This window comes from Artibeus jamaicensis, unplaced genomic scaffold, assembly GCF_021234435.1.
Source record: "Artibeus jamaicensis isolate MK-2021 breed Jamaican fruit bat unplaced genomic scaffold, CSHL_Jam_final contig_3152, whole genome shotgun sequence".
Lineage (NCBI taxonomy): Eukaryota > Metazoa > Chordata > Mammalia > Chiroptera > Phyllostomidae > Artibeus > Artibeus jamaicensis.
Genome location: NW_026521729.1, coordinates 1,763,651 through 1,781,115, shown reverse-complemented (window position 1 = coordinate 1,781,115; position 17,465 = coordinate 1,763,651). Strand labels below are relative to the sequence as shown.

Genomic DNA, 17,465 nt, shown 5'->3' with positions numbered 1-17,465 from the left:
CAGACCGTATGGTCACGTGACAACGTTCCGGACAGGTAATTGGTTGTCAGGGAGAGGGATTGCCACCTCGGAAGGGGCGTTTCCTAGAGGACTGTCGAGGGCCGGGGCAGTACGAAGCGGGGGTGGGCCCTGCGTGTAAAGGCAGCGCCGTGGCCTCGCGTCCATCTTTACCGCTCTCTCGGACCTGTCACAAAGGAGTAGCGCCGCCACTGCCTCCCCCTCTCGAGTGGATCCTGGAGCTGGAGAAAGTCAGTGCCGCAACCCGGCCGCCGTGCTCCGGGAAGCCCCTGGGGACAGGGTGGGGGAGAAGTCCGAGGGCAGGGGACATCGGTAAGGGAGGGGACAGTCCCCTGAGCTTGCGGCGGGGAACCTGACTGGTGTCAGGGGAGGCTCCAGGATGGGTGGCGTTCGGCAGAGCCTGGGAAACAGCCTGAGGTTCTCCACGGAGGCCCGTGCTGAAGGCGCCTGAAGATGTTCCTGGAAGAGGGGTTCTCGCTTTAGAGGGTTCTTGACGGGAGATTCTTAGGGGTTGCTCTTCTGAGAAGGCCGCAGCTAAAGCGGCCCAGGTGAGAGGCAGGTAGCTCTCGGGAGGGTCGTGATATTTAGGAAAGCTCTCGGCAGTGTCCAGGGCGGAAGAGATAGATGGGAAGATGCTTTGGGGGGGTTTCCTTTTGTGGAGTTCGAGATTTAGGTGGCCCGGGTGGGAAGCCGACATTTCCCCGGGAGACATGAAAATCGCCTCGGGGTAGAGAGATGCCTTGGAGAGAGGAGATAGGAGTTGGGAGCCAGAGCCAGCAGATTCCGGTACTCCGGAGGCCCGATGTGAAAAACGGTGAAGGGCCTTGAGGAGAGGGGATTGCGGGGTGGTTCTGGGAGGAAGAGACCTTCATCCGTAGGAAATTCCCAGTGAGGAATAGTGAGAGGGTAGCGGGACTGGCAAGACCGTTCTCTCTGGAGACCAACCCGGTGTGTTAAACACAGAATTCAGCTGCTTCGGGGCTTAGTGCAGGTGGGGGGGAGGAAGTCCATCCCAGCAACACTCCCTGCGTGACTCTAGATCAGGCTTTTGCCCTTACCGACTGCCTCAGTTTCTCTGTCTTTGGGGAGGGAAATCAAGGCAGGGATGGTCCACTGAGACTGCACTTCTTCCTTTCTCAGTGAGGTTGATCTTCGAGCGTTGTACTTTGAACTTTTAAGGGCTGAAGTGTCTGTTACTGACGGAGTAGAGTCCGTCAGTTGTCCCAGCACCTCACCTACCACCATCTACTCATCCTTAGACAAGTGACTTAACCAACGTAGGTCTCTCCTGTAAAAAAGCGCAGTGTGGAAAGTACTCTCCAAATTACAAGCCGTGTGAGAGTGAAGTATGTGATTCTACTACCAAATGGCTGTTAGGGAGTAAAAGTGAAGGCACTTAATCTAAACCATAAAGCGGTACGTCGATGTAAGGGGTTGGTGTTAACAGTGGTTGTCGTTCACGTTTGGAGTGCTGGGAGCTGTGTTAGACTGAAAGCCTCAAGGCTCACAGCCGTTTAGGTCACTTTATGGTCTAAACCCATGGGTGTCAACCCCTACCTCGGTGGGTGGAAGGATGTCCAGTTTTTGCTCTCGGAGTTTTAATTGGAAATTCTGACGGGCTGGCAGGAGGTAGCACTATAATATAATGGTTTCCTTCGGGAAGTTTTTCCCTGACAACTGAAATTTTCCTCCCAAGTAATTTCATCTCAATAATATAAACTACCTCTCCTGTATATGTATATGGCCTTTGTCTACAGGTACTGAATATCTGTCTTCTCAGCTGTGATTTTGTACACAAGACCTCCTTTTTTCTCCATGAATTATGCCTTCCTATAGCAGTTCCACACTACAGAGTAGCGATTGCCTTTGACTTCCTCTTCCACATGGTTTTTCATCATTTGTGGAGTTGGCACTTCCTGGGATGACATCTTGCTTTGTAGCATCCTCTGTGAGGTTATAAAGATGCTTGTGTCCAGGTATGACATTATTCTGTTTGGTTAGTGGCACTTATTAGCTGGTTTTCCAAATATTAGGTAATTTATGATGTTTGAAATTTGGCGTTTTTTTGTTTTTTAACAAAAACCTGACTTGTATTTCCTGTTTTTCTAAGCTTATATTTCATGGGTCTTTTTTTAAAAAAAAAAATCACTGCGGGGATTTTTGTGAGCTTTCTGTCTTCCCAGGATTCATGTTGTCCTGACCTGCTGCTTAATGTCCGTGACCTGCTTTTTGCTGTTTTCCCAAACCCTTCATTATTTCTGTACTCCATGATTATTTTTAAATTATTGATTATAGGAAGTGTGCCAGCATATGCTATGTAGACTTTTTCTGCTTTGTCAGCAAAATGTGCCCTTAGTAAGTTGGCTAAGAATCAAGAGGAAATAAAAACATTTCCCCTATTCTATAGTGAATAGGGGGAAACAAGAACTCTGAAGTATGTTTTGGCAAGAGAATAAAAAAAATCGTTTTGTGTTCCTGAAGTGCATTTACAACAGCTTATTTCAACTCATGAGCTTAGTTTAGTCTCAAGAATTGCCTGTACATTCCCTAATAATGAAGTAATTTGTTATCATGAACTGAGACGTCACTTTGCATCCTTTAAAATACAGCTCTCCCTTCAAAACTCTAACAACTATATAGTTTGAGAAATTGTTAGGAATTCTTGAGGATAGCAATCACTATTACACTAGTCTAAATCAGAGATTTTCTGTTGTGTGATGGGACCCTTGTAAAAGGAGGGCTTGAGAGCTACAACGGAACCAGTCCTCTCTTTCACAAGACTTACTTGCGGGTAGTAAACTACCAGTTTAGCTTCTTTCAAATATTTGACATTTTCAAGGCATTTACCATTGAATTTGGATAGTTCTTTTTCCCTGGTATGCAAATTAGGAAATGGAAAACAGAATACTCAGGAAGTAGTAAATGCCAAACTTGGGCTGCAAGCTTTAGGAGACTTAACAACTTTTAAGAGTGTAAAAGAAAGAATGTTTTCCCTTTGGTTTATCTATTCAATAAGTCAGCTTTTGAAATAGTTTTCGTGCCAATCTTCCTGATTAAGAAAACGTACATATTTGTTATTTTACTCTCAGTATGCATTCTGAAAGGGAATGCTCACTGGTTAAATGTGTTTTTTTAAAAAAGCCTATTTAACTGTAGATAACTGTGTGATATATACAAGGCTAAATGAGGTAAATCTTATGAATAGTGCTGGGCTCCCTAGAGAATATTCTCCTTTCTCTCTTTCTAAGCTTTTAAAAACTAAGAATGCATTTGAAATAGCAAAGAATTGATGCATTCCTTAAGTTCCTTAAGGAATGAACCCTGCTGGTATCTTTCTTATTGCTTGAACTTATGGCTTCCAGGCATAATTTTATGGGTCCTCTACACATCAAATAGAAGGTTTGAAATACCTTACTTGGCCAGTTTTTTATGACCTCATAGTTTCATGTTTCAGTGTGAGCGTTTTTACCCCTTCTGCCTTCTGAAGAATTGTGTTTCCTCTGCTGTGCTTGCTCCCTTTAGGCACAGATCCCCACTGATCCCTACAATGATCCCTACAATGATCCCCACAGTGATCCCCAGTGTCACACTCCTGCCCTGCCCCACCTTGTGGGAAATGCAGTTCCTTTTCTTCATTCTTATTGCTTCATAGCTAGTCATACTTACATATGCCCAAGGGCTACTGATTCACAACCTGCCAAGTGAATTATTAAGGATTACTAAAACATGGTATTCATCAACCAAAACTAGCACGGTAGAGGTTACTGTTGTCTGACAGCCTTCTCCCAGGAAGTCTGTCCTGAGACCCTGGGCGCAGTGCAGAGCTGGGTCCTGTGCAGACCGGGACTCCTGCAGTCACCAGGAAGGGTGCTGATTTTTCCACTGTGCTTCCTCTTGTGGTTTTTGTTTGTTCTGTTCTTCATGGGAGTTACTATTAGCTTCTTTATCAGCTTAATTCATGGGCTTCTGGTTAACCTTTCACTGTGGTCAGGGTATTTGTACCAACAATATTTTGGCTTATAATTTAAGACATGAGCATGTTGCAGTGAAGATGTAAATCCTCCACACCCCTTTGTTGATGCTGAGATGCGCTCACCTGAAAACCTGCTTGTACAGAAACACTTGACATCACTAGGTTCCTTTTGCACTAGAAGATGGTGTAGTAAGAGGCCTCCCCCACGGGGGCGGACAGCACTCCATCCACGGGCTTATTGACGTGTGTAACGTTATGCGTGGGGGCCCCCAGTGCCTTGTCTATCGCTGTCCTTCATTTCTTTGCCAAGAGCATAGGGGACCTATTTTTCCTTTTCTTTTATTTATTGAATTTATTGGGGTGACTGGTTAATAAAATTGTATGGATTTCAGGAGTACAATTCTGTTATATAATAGACCATTGGCATTATATAATTGCGTGGCATGGTTTTTCTTTTTTAACATTTTATTTATTTATTTTTAGAGAGAGGGAGAGACACATCAGTGTGTGGTTACCTCTCACTCGCCCTGCACTGGGGGCCCGGCCTGCAGCCCAGGCATGTGCCCTGACTGGGAATCGAATCCACAATTCTTTGGTTCCCAGGCCTGCACTCAGTCCAGTGAGCCACACCATCCAGGCTCATTGTGTGGTCCCCACACCATGTCGAGTCTCCTTCCATCTCCATTTACAGGGACCTTTTTGCACCTTTGCTCAGCGACATATAAGCATTGGATTCATATTTATTGAAGGATGTTGTCTCAGTTTTTCAAAATGATAAATATTTTGGAAACACTATTTTTACAGATTTTAGAATAAATTCACTTCAAGTAGTCATTGAATAGCTTTTAAGTTCCGGGTATGCAACTGAGTGTGTCATTGAGTAGATGACACCATTTTACGTAGATCGTTAAGGGAAGTGTCGCTCTTCACTGTTTGTGCTGTTGATACGTTTTGTTCACTTGTCTGAACAGTAAAGTGTTTTCTATAATAGAAAAATCCATATGCCTCAGATTTATGAATCCTGTGTTTAGATAACACATCTGCGCGATTTCCTATTATTCTGTCTCCTGGGGCAAAAATCCCAAATCGTACGGGTCCTGCACTTGGTTTTCTCCTTCGTACTGCAGCCATCACTAACGCTTATGTCCGTTCTTCCGCGGTGTTACCTCCGTTCTTCCGTGGTGTTTCCTGTTTGGGTCCAACGTGAATTTTCAGTCTCTGGGCCCAGGCAGGGATTATTTACTTGTGTGTGTGTGTGTGTGTGTGTGTGTGTGTGTGTGTCTTTTAACTATTAGTTGCGTCTGGAAATTCTTTACTCCATCCCAGCCCTAAATTTTATTTTTGAATACATTTTTTCAGATGCTGAAAGGATTCCCCTCTTCCCCCTTTTTCCTTTGCACCGTTTTAGGTCTGGCTGTATTCTGTAGTTAATTCTGCCCCAAGTCTCTCCTAACCACAGACCCTGCTGCTGCAGGGTTAGAAGGCTCTCGACATTTTAGGGGAAGCTTTTCCAGATACTCCTTCCCTAATAGTTCAGTCAGAAAAATGATCTGTTTTCCCCTCCAATGTGCACTTTCTGACACCAACCTCAGTGCGTACAACAAGCATCAGAACCATCCTGTGCCCCAGACAACTGAAAGGTTACAATTCAGGAGGCAATGCTACCTTGTATGAGTTAAGCTTCACGTGGCCAGTGTCACTGCAGGTAGATAATTTGGACACCTGGATGACATGTAAAAATATCTGAGCTGCCTTTCCTTTTGGGAAGAAAAATAAAGTTCCAAGCAAATATTCCTCAGCCTCCCTGCCCCACAAAACCAGATGTTTTAGAGTCTAGAGATGAAAATACCCTTGTTAAAATGCTTTTAGGTGGCTTCTATTTCAACCACTGGCAAGTGTATTCTTGGTGTATAATACACTTTTCTTATCTATTTATTATACTACCAAATAATCTTACTGACTTCCAAGTTTTTCCCATTTGAACACAAACTTCAGTAAGAAAATGATGGTCTTTAGGGTGTCTTGCACTGTATTTTAAAAGCAAACATTTCTGGGTAAGGTTTTCTGTCTTGAAACGGTTTGAGTTACAGAGGTGTATGCATTTGACAAAATCCTGCACACACACATGTAACACTTGTGCATTTCATTGTACGAGGGAGGACCCCTCCCCCCCCAACCCCCGGAATTATCTCCTGGAGGGCAGGCCCCTTGTAGTGCACGAGTCCTCTTTAGGCAAGTGTTCTAGGAACCCGTCTGTACCAGTGTACACCCTCCCTGTTTTCCTAGTCTCACCCTGATACGTTTTGTTTCCGTGGATGAAAAAATGTCTTCGAAGGGAAACACTTTGTCAGTGTGGAAGAGGTGAAACAAAAAAACAGCAGAAGCACTGAAAGGCATCAAAATTGACAAGTTCACAAACTGTTTTCAGCAGTGGGAAAACCATCTCAATAGGTGTATTGCATCAAATGGTACTTTTGAAGGTGACAGAAGTTTAAACATGTAAGGATACCTAGTTTTTACATATGGGTGGGTTCCCCTCATATGTAAATCTAACTTCTAAAAAATATATGGAGCCCAGACCAGTGTGGCCCAGCGGGTTGGGATTGTCCCCAGAGGGAAAAGTTTCTGTCTGTTCCCAGTCGGGGCACGTCCCTGGGTTGCAGGTTTCGTTTCTGGTTGGGGCACGTAGGAGAGGGAACTGATCCACATTTCTCTCCCTCTCTTTCTCCCTCCCTTCCCCTTTCTCTAACAAAGTAAATAAATAAAAGCTTTAAAAAGTATATTGAAATTCAGTTAGTAATACGTATGTGGAATTATTTAGAGGGAAGTATACTGATGTCTGCAATTTACTTTGAAATGCATCAAAAAATTAGATGGATTGATGATGGGTAGAGATGGATAGATATGCGATAAAACAAATATTACTATAATACGCAATAACAAAAATATGTTGTTACCATAATGTTATTGGCAAAATCCAGGTGGTGGGTATGTAGGTGTTCACTATAAAACTCAGTTTTGCCTTGTGTGTGAAATTTTCCATAATAAAATGGAAATGGGTCTGGGGTAGTAAACATGAGGGGGGAGGAGTTTTCCCGTATAATTTTGTCTTAGGGAAAAATCCAAAACATTTTCTAATGAGAGAAAAGTCGTTAAAATCCCCAGTGCATCGTGTATTGTCAGTTTCCGTGCCGCGTGTTCAGCCTTGAGCCCTTGAGCGGTGAGAAGTGAGGGGCGGGGAAGAATGCCTCGTCCCTCCCATAACCGTGTCTGCGAGTGACACCGGGAAGACGTCAGCCACCGTCCTCCTGTGACCCAAGTTTGTTTTTCCTGCCTTCGGTCATTCCTTTAGCCAGCCTCTCCTTTCTTGCCCGCATAATCCCAAAGTCTTATTTTCAGAGAAAAGGAAGTGTTCTTAGTGTCCCTGAGCTGTATTATGATGGAATGCAAGCAAATGTTTGCAGAGATGAATAATTGATTCCTGGACCGTTTGTTAGAGAGGGTTAGACTTGGCCAGATGTCTCCTGTGGTGAGCCCAGTTCCACTGGTGGAGGTCTGTGCTCTGAGTGCAGGAACTCATTGCTCGAGTTTGATTGCCCCCTCAGAGCAGCTTTGAAAACTATCTAAAATCTAGAAATCTAATAAATCACAAACGATGTAGAAATGGAAGAATGGTCTTTATGTTTTAAAAGGGAATCAAAGTTAGTATTACCGCTCTTCAGAGAAATAGATTTGCAGAGGGAATACTTGATTATAACTGTGCTCTTGCAGGAAAAAAGCTGAGCAGTTTAATGACGTAAACAGCACTACCACGTAGATGGGAGAAGTCTTTCTACCAAGCAGTGGCATCCAGATTAATTATCATTAGTACGGTCGATAATTGCCATATCAATTGATGGTTGCCACAGCTGCAGATTTAACAGTTGTATATGTTTACATTTTTTGATTAGCTTAAGGTCTTTGGTCACCAAATTGACTATACTGACCATCTACTGCTAAGCAGTCTTCAACGTTGAGGTGAGGTATATAGGTATTACATAGTTACGTGATCTCTAGCTTCATTCATTTTCTCTTCCATTTGGTCTGTCGACCCCTGGGTGACACAGTCCAAGAGCAGAGTACCATGTGGGTTCATTATGTTACTTCACAGAGTCGATCTGGTGAGAAGTATAGGGAGCCGTTTTATTCGTTGTGTCGATACACACGGTACACAGTCACTAATGGCTGGAACTGTACCCTGACAGGCACTGTGGCTGCCCATTCCAAAGATAGTCCCAGTTCGTTTTTCTGGAAGGGAAGACGAACTGTTTTGACCCCAGAAGAACCACCCATAAGTGTTTCAGTTCGTCCTGCAATCAGTCAGTCAGTACGTCCTGCCTACTGTGCCAGGTTCTTTGTTAGGTTCTTATGGCAGAGTGATTTCCAGGCCCGGCCACCATCAGAATCACCTGGGGAGCTTTTAAGAAAACACTTGCTTGGATCACATCCTAGAAATTCTGATTCTGGCTGTTTGGAGTGGAACCAGGAATTTGCACTTGAAGGAGTAACTAAGGGATTCTAATGCTCATCACCTTTAGGATGAAGTTACAATCCCTTCCAAGGTTCTTTGTCTGAAAGTACAGATTAAATAAAGATGATTTCAGTATAGGGGTAGATGAGCCCTATGACAGATTAAGTTGTTCAGTTATCTTAGTGCTCTGAGGCCAGGTCTTATTGTAGAGTCCCCCCCCCCCCAGATTATTTTGTTACCTCTCATTATTAGGCGCTCATTTTATAGTAACGCCTCGCATTTTGGGATCCCATTTAAGTGTTAGGCACTGTGCCACGTGTTCTACAAGCACCATGTCATTCCATCCTCACAGGGGCCCTGGGAGGCGTTGAGGAGTGTTACTATCTCCCTGTTTTACAGTGTGTCTGTAGTCAGGGCAGCTAACGTGCAGGGCGGGCTGTGGACATTGCGGGGCTGGGAGCTGTGCTTCCGGGGCCTCGGGCGTCCTGCACAGCATCTGCAGACCCAGCCTCACTGTCTGAAAACAGAGCAAGCACCTTGGCAAGTGGGCACGTGATGCTTTCGGAGCGAGATAAAACAAAGCTATCAAAGTGTAACTGTTTAACTTCATTGCTCAGTGTTTTGCCTAAAGAATTCACATTGGTTCTCAGAAAAGTGTCAGGAGTGACAGCCATGTCCAGGTGAAGAGCTATATAGATTTGTGGTGCTGAGGAGGTCCGAGAGTTCACGCTCTGTTTATTTGTGCACTCTGCCTTCAGGCCGCTACCCTCAAGAATACTCTGTAAGCTCATTTCAGAAAATTTTAAGAGATAACAGCTTTTATTTTTTCTTTGTACGTCTGATAGCATTATCTTTGAAATGCCTCACAGCTTCTCCCACTTAATTAACCTCTTCTTTATACTTGATCTTTACAGCTAGTCTTCAAGAAAGAAGGTCTTTGTTTTTAAAATATTTGAAAACTTTTTTTAAGCTCAGTTTCCTTCTCTGACAAATTTTGTAGTTGACATCATTTTGTGGGTCATTTTAAGGAAAATGAGTTGGAAGCAATCGATCTGAAACTACACTTGAGTTCAATTTGGAAAGAGGGAGGAAATAATTTTTATCTTGCAAATTTAGTCAGATTTTTAAAAATGTTCGTATGTATGTATGTATTGGATATCTTCCATTTACTTTGAAACTCTACTAAATGCAAAGCTGCATAGATTAATTCTATATTCAGTTTAGATAAGCCTTAGCAAAAATTTTTTGGATAGAGTAAAGTTTTAAAATTTGAGGTCCAACAAACCTTTTAACTCACTGCTTTCCTCATGAGCATTCCCAGCTGTTTCTTCCTCATTGTTCTGAACGGCTTTACAGGTGTTGACATTGAACTGTGACTTCACAGGATCCTCTGCTCCCCTTCAGGGCTTCGTTTGCTGGGTCCTAGTGTCACCTTGAACTCAAATCACTGCCAGTTTACTTTTAGTACCCGAGTGGCCTCTCCTCCTCAGGTATGTCTTCCCCAGCGTAATGCGTCTGGTGGGGCTGAATCTACTGTTTTCGTATCGTGCCCCCCCACCCCCTGACTTCCCTGCTGACGGTGGAGAGGCCGGGGAGCAGAATTCCCCTCTGCTCTGGGAGCTTGGATACCACAGAACAGTTTGGGGCGAGACAGCTCTCCCCCGGGACATGAAGCCTTCCCTGATAGATTCCCTTGTACGGAATTCTGAACCACTCCCTCTGCCGTCCCCAAAGAATTACTTGGTTTGGCCACAGATTTTTATAGCGTAGCGGTTAAGGGACACCGGTCATCCAGAGTGTGGGTTTCTTTACAGCCGTATGTAGCATGAGGTAGCTGCATGGCAGAGTGGTATAGGGACATGTGTCGTTAAGGGAGAAAAGCAAGTCACAGCACAATATTTAGGGCATCGTCCTAGGTACCAATGTTGTATGTACATAACAGTAGGTATGGGAATAAACAGGTGAAGCTTTTAAAGCGGATTACCTCTGGGAGAGGAATGGGTGGGGAAGGAAGTATTTCGGGTGAGAGCAGAACAGGCTTTCACTATCTGTAGACACTTGCAGGTTTAGGTCTCAAAATGAATGTATATTCGTTTTTCCTTACTTTTAAGAAGTAGTGGATAAAATTTTTAAATATAATACTTTAGAATATTAAGAAAGTGCTCTACTGGCCTGTCAGCTAGGCTACTGCCTCGTGGCAAACCTGCCAGAAAACCTTGGGTTCTCTGCCTCCTCCCATCTGAATGGTTCCAACTGTGTCTCTGCACCCGACCTCTCCAGCAGAAGGGCCAGCGCATCGCTTCTCGAGTGTTGCTTTTTGGTCTCTCTCGGAAACCGGCATAATTTATGAGATCAATAGAAATTTATACCAGGGACCCTTTAAATGCATCATTTCAGATTTCTGTCTGCTGTCCTTTTAAGCACTGAAACCTCTTGGATACGTAGCTTCTGAAGGACATCATATACCCTGGTTCCTGCACTAATAGGAATGGTATTACTTCACTCTTTGCTGGTTCAGCATGTGCTTTCTTTCAAAAAGCTATTTCCAGCCGAGTCCTTACGTCACACTCCTACCTATATTTTAGTCATAGCCTTTTAAGGTCAACCTCTCAATTTTGAGGGCAGCCTGTTTGGGGGAACCCAGAACATTTGTGGTATTACTTCGCTCAGCCATTGCTGTCCTGGTGTCCGGAGGGAAGTGCTGTCTGTCACCTCTCCTCTCTCCTCCCATCTTATGTTAACCCACCCTATCTCCTCCCCTCCCCTTGTATCTGTTTTACTAGTCCCCCCTCCAAGAGCAATAATTAAGCTGGGCAAATATTTTTAAAGAATTTGCTGCAGATCTATCTAAAATACTGGAAGTAATTTTTCCCTTGCTCTAATCCCACCAAATTATACATTTAATTCATGTCTATTCCTGAGCTATTGCTCAATATCGGAGGATTTCATAGTAAACAGCCAAGTGCTGGGTAAAAACTGTACACTAGTCTCTGTTCCTTGTGTGTCCATTTGCGTTCTCATGGGTCCCAGTTTCCAGGTCTCGGCATGATTTTTTGCTGTTTGTTTCCAGCCCCGTGTCAGCCTCCTGCCTCTACATTTTTACTTCTTTCTAGACTTAACCAGACTTCTCAGCTTAATGAAGAGCTGGTTCTATCATTGGGGTTTTTGATGACAAACGTACTGTGTGGGATGAGGGTGGTCATCTCCAGATGTTTGGAGGACAGGGACGGTGCCTCGTCCTCCCATTGCTAGGGCAGTGCCCGGCGCTAGCTGCTCGGTCAGTGTTTTCCATGGTAATCGGTGCATCCTTATCCTAAACGTTGTAGCAGATGTGTTGTGCAGCAAACTGATCATCGTGAAAATGTAACCGAGTGATAAATATTGGCCTTTCCCCAAGACGATCTTGCTCAGATAACAGAGAAAGTTTGTAACGACTGTTATGATTTCTGTAAATTCTCAGGGCCTCCACGGGAAACCTCCACAGTTTGGGTCATTTAAGTGGAACACTTCATCCTTTTATTCTTCTTGCTATCAGACAGATGCTATCACAGTTGTATCATAACTTTTTAAACAACAAATCTCTGTAATTAATTTATTTGAAACACTGAATTTCTCATACACATGAATTAAGAAAGGAGACGCTTCTTTTTGTTTTGTACGCAAAAGGAGCCCCAAATACCTGCACACATGCTCCTAATGTATCAGCAGTTCTGTACCGATAGAACTACACGTATATATTTTTTTAATCAGTGGCAATTCCTGTGGTTTACAAGGATGTGGTTTAGCAATCAATTTTATAATCTGAGTATAAAAGGAATTGGTGATTGTTAATTCTCTTATGCAGAGATACCTCTCTGGTTCCAAAATATATAAAAATAACCAAAGACAAGTCTTCATTTGTAATCCTACTGTCTATAAAATCAAACTAGGAAAGTTTGAGCAATTGAATAGCCAAGAACCTTTGATTCATTTTCTTCTTGGGTCTTTTTTTTGTGTGTGTTTTTCCTTTTAGAACTGTTGCTGGATGACCAGGATTCCCTGTAACTGATAATGTTGGAGATCAACTCTGCAACTTTCTTCAACACCCAGTTGTTAAAAACAAATAGGATGCAAGTGTCTCAGCCCCGGATTATGAAAACAGTACTTGGAAAACTGAAAACTATCTAAATGATTGTCTTTGGTTGGGCCGTGTTCTTAGCAAGCAGAAGCCTCGGCCAGGGTCTGCTGTTGACTCTCGAGGAGCACATAGCCCACTTGCTGGGGACTCCAAGTGCCACCGCTGCCATGGGTAACTCCTGCATCTGCCGAGATGACAGTGGAGCAGAAGACAGTGTTGACAACCAGCAGCAACAGGCCGAGAACAGTGCCGTGCCCACCGCTGACACGAGGAACCAACCCCGGGACCCTGTCCGGCCACCAAGGAGGGGCCGAGGACCGCACGAGCCACGGAGAAAGAAACAAAATGTAGACGGACTGGTGCTGGACACGCTGGCGGTCATACGAACTCTTGTAGATAAGTAAGTATGTGCTCACGGTCGCCTCCTATGCAGTGATAGGCGTCCTGCCGGGAACTGTGGCTCCTGGACCCCTCGGTTCAGAGCTTGTATTCGCCAAGCCTTGTGCTCCGGGGGCAGGGGGATTATTCTCCTTCTCCGATGGCAGAGTGCACCGTACGGTTTGGTGTTCTTACTGGCTGACACCCACTCCGGTCTGGACATGTCCAAACACTTCCGGAGCAGAAAACGCTAGTTAATCTGTGGTCTTTATCAGGGCACACAGTGAATAAGGAGTGAGTCTGTATGGTAGGCGGCCGCAGGATATAGTCTCACGAAGACTCACCCTTCACTTGTCTGCCTCTCTCCTCCACTGACCAGAGCTTCCAGATGAGCTGCTTTACCAAGAGCGCGGCTACGTGCGACTTCCGTTGGCAGCGCAGGAACACAGATCACGGAGTTTCCCCCTCCCCGCTTTTTTATCTCCCTGCTTGGCCCTCTTAGACTCGCTTGGGGAACGTGTAAATTGAAACTGCAGGACACACCTCTACCTGTTCTGTTTTCTCTTTTGCTTTGTCTGACCCTTAAACTCAAAACCCTAGATTGAATAACAGTGAAATCAAAGGGCATTGTTCAAACTGAAAACAATATTTTAACTGAACCGTACAGTTCGGTAGTTAGGAGCAAAAGTTTTTGAGCCGCGATGGGCCACAGTTCAAATCGTGTCCCAGCCCTTTAACTGGCTACGTGACACAGGGTGAGTTACTTCTCTAAAGCTCAGATTCCTCAGCTTTGAAAGGGAAATAATAAAAAAATACTTAAAATGAAAGGGGAATAATACCTTTCTTACAGGGATTATCACGAGATAGTGATAATTTTAAGTTATATCTGTATTCTTTTTGCTTCAGGCTCTGCTAGTAAATTTAAATATCTAAGGAGTGGATAATCACACTTTAATTTTTTTATAGATTTCATTTATTTATTTTTAGAGAGAGGGGAAAGGAGAGAGAAAGAGAGGGAAAGAAACATCAATGTGCAAGAAATATATCCATTGGTTGCCTCTCACATGCCCCCATCTGGGGACCCGGCCTGCAACCCAGGCATGTGCCCTGACCAGGAACCAAACCATGACCTTTCGGTCCACAGGCTGGCGCTCAATCCACTGAGCCACACCAGCCAGGGTGATAATCACATGTTTAGAATGTGGTTTTGTTTAGTTCCTCCAAGATTATAGCATAAAGCGAACTGTACCTGTGCATGTTATTCTGAGGGAGTTTTCCCCTTCATAGAAATAAATTTGTTTTACGCATCTCTGCATCTGCTATAGAACACACTGGAAGAGAGTGGTTCTCACAGATACTCCCCACTCCAGATCAGAAATGCCTTCCAAAGTTTATTAAAACCAGCCTGTGAAGTAGGTCTGGTTTCTAAATAATTTAATGCAACGCCACTATGTTTGGAGGAAATACCCGTTGAATAAAGCTATGCCATTTACATCCCCTAAACTCAGGTGAGGGGCTAGAAGCTGCTATGGTGAAATTTGGGAAGTACCATAAGAGTGTAGTGAAAAGTTGTCCGTCTCAAATAAGGAAATAAACCGTAAGCAATGCTATTTAGCCCATTGGAAAAACAGATACAGAGCAGACTTTGCCATGTATTTTTAAAAGTGTGTCAGAGAGCGCGGGGGCAAGATAGGAACTGTATTTCCAAACTTTGGGAAAATATTACACATTGCAAGTGAACTTGCTGATAAAGCACAGAATTCACTTCCATGAGGCAAATGGTGTACATTTGAGTAGTAGGGCAACTTCCATCTTAAACCTGTTGTACTGAATTGTAGTTAATAACTCTTTCGAGAACGGAAAAATAGGCAGGTGTAGAACAAACTCGAAGTGCCGTGCCGGAGAACACAGTGGCCAAAAGGTTCAGACAGTCTATAAACATAGTTATGTAGCTGGGTTTAAACTACTAAAGGAGAAGAATTTGAAAACCTATGAAGTTCATAAGGCTTTTAAAACAAGACATGAAAGATAGACAGACTTGGGAAGATCATACCCAGAGGGATGTCTGTGTGTGTTCTCCTTGTTACTCAGGAAAGGACGGCATTCATCTGACAGGAGACAGTTGCTGTGAGAAATACAGCAACTTTAAATGCACTTATTTTAAAATCATTTTAAAGTTCTGTTATTTGCATTTTGGGGGTAGTGACTTTGTCCTCAATGATATGAATGTTATCACATGAGAATCACATTATTCTCATGTGATTTAGAACTTTAATTTGCAGACTCCTCCTAATGGGAATTGTTTCCCTCACTGTGTGTGTGTGTTCTCTCTGTCATTCATATTCTCTCTCTCTCTTCCTGTAGAACCTGCCACTTTTGCTGCTGTCACCTTCTGGGTCCCAGGGACCTTCCGAGTATGACTGAACCTGAACTTGATGGTTCTGAGTCCCTTCCCGCCATAACAGGCCCAGGCCCTGCTCAGGGCTGCCTCTGCTTGTTTTTTTCCCCCCACTAGACACTGGCATCTTTATACCAGTTATAGCTCAGACTATCATTCATAATTTTTTCAACTCCTTTGACTGAGAGGGGCCCCGCCCCAGCCTCACTTGGTGAGTCTGCTTCATCCCATGCACAGGTGGTATTTGGTCCCCATTACCTGCCTTGCGGGCACAGTGCTCCTGGTCACCTCTGTCTCGTTCCTGACCCAGGGCCCTGCAGTCTTGTGGCTTTAGCACCTGCCTCCTGCCAGAAATTTCTACTCCATTTCTTTTTTACAAAGTTTTTTGTTTTTTTTAATGTAGGGATATATGTGTCCTTCAGGTATAACTGTATAGAATTGAAGTGCTCATATTCCTTACTGGTTGCTGACCCTATCGAATATTTTATTATTTTTTCCTCTTTCCCAATTTCATTATCCTCTTTACCACCTACCTCCAAATATCAGCAGGGGACCATTCCGTGAACTTAAGTTGTGTTCTTCCAATCTGCCTGTCGTATGTTTGTTTCTGTCTAGGAAGTTTACAGAGAGTGTTTTTTTGTCCCCTGTAGAAAAGGTACGTCACTGATATCATAACATAAATCTCTCTTTAACTTCTCTCTGCACTGCATTTGAGAACCGTGCTGCTGTGTGTGAAGCCGCAGCTGCTCTGACCGGGACAGTGTGTGCCTTTGTGTGCCCCAGGTGCTGTGGTGTGTATCCTCTAATCTGGTGATGGTCACTTAGGATACATCCAAGTTTTTGTCCCTACAGATAGCACTGCAGCAAATAGCATCCGGTGTGTCTGTGACCTGTGTCCTAGTTTCTCTGGAATTGTTGGGTATATGTATATTTAATTTTGTTATTGCCAGATTGCTCTCCAAAAGTGTTTTTATCTGTCAGCTCTTTTAAATAAGAATTTTCCCTCGTTATGAAAAGACACAGGATATGAACAGCCAGTACCTAAGGAATCCCTGGAAGGAATTTAGTAACTCCCATGTCACGAGGTTATTCTGACGATTAAATAATTGAAGACAATAGTTTTTAGGGTTTTTATCATAGTAAAACAGAGAGCCACAGTATGTGAACAAATAAATGGTAGCTATATTCCTTCAGTAATTAAGTTTATCACTGTTTGATGGAAAATATTTCTTTCATTACTGAAACTTTCCTAAAGCACTCAGGTTTCCCAGGATCACAGTTTGAAAACCCACTGAATTAGAGTACTTTAATGCCCTTTTAGAATATTAAATAGCTCCTCGATTAGTTTTGGTCTCTTTTTCTTCTAACACCATTTTTTGAAGCCAAAGCAGATAGTGACAATTTCCCAGGAGAGTCCTTAAAAATGAGGTATGCGGCTGAGATCACTATCTCCCTCCCTGACATTTTCTTTGAGGTGAGTATGAGGAAGATGATGTTGACTTCCCTGGCTTGTCTCAGTTGGCACTCAGCCTCTAGAGGTAAAGCCGAAAGAAAGTAGGCTGGGGTCTCTAACTCGAGTCCTGTGCTTCTCCTTCAGCCACGTGGTGGCCCCACTGTGTGCCCCTCTGCCCACGTGTTTGTGGGCCGTGTGGGCAGTGAGTGGCCTGGGAATGAGCGCGTGTGGAATGCGTTCGTCCTGCCAGATGACAGCTCTGATCGTCCCCTCCGGCCCATTCTCCGCATTCCCTGCGTTCACTGCGTATTTCTCTTTCTACCCCGACACGGCGTAAACTTGTCTTTGGAATGGTCCTTTCTTATTTCTTCAAGTCTGATGCCTTGAATGTTTGTTTTTCAGCGATCAGGAACCTCCCTATTCAATGATTACATTGCACGAAATGGCAGAAACAGGTATTTTTTAAGTTTTTTAAAAAAAATACTTCCTACTAAATTAATGAGTTTGAAGAATTGTGACCATGTTTTTAAAAAATAAAAGATTCCAAAAATACTTAACACATATGACAAAGAAAAAAAATCTCCTAGTGTATGGAAATTTCCTATAGAAAGGACAGGA

At 43.7% G+C, this 17,465-nt stretch overlaps 1 protein-coding gene across 2 annotated transcripts in view; it reads left to right on the top strand.

The window, feature by feature from the left end:
* The first annotated feature begins 99 nt into the window (after positions 1-99).
* Positions 100-17,465, top strand: part of RSPRY1 (ring finger and SPRY domain containing 1) — a 42,099-nt gene continuing 24,733 nt past the window's right edge. Inside the window, exons 1-3 of one of the 2 annotated variants that reach the window (XM_037141503.2) lie at positions 100-248; positions 12,514-13,018; positions 17,250-17,302. In XM_037141503.2, coding sequence (XP_036997398.1) covers positions 12,669-13,018; positions 17,250-17,302 — 403 coding nt within the window. In that variant the 5' untranslated portion in view covers positions 100-248; positions 12,514-12,668. Of the gene's footprint in view, positions 331-12,513; positions 13,019-17,249; positions 17,303-17,465 lie in introns of both variants that reach the window. The other variant, XM_037141504.2, reaches the window with a different exon arrangement.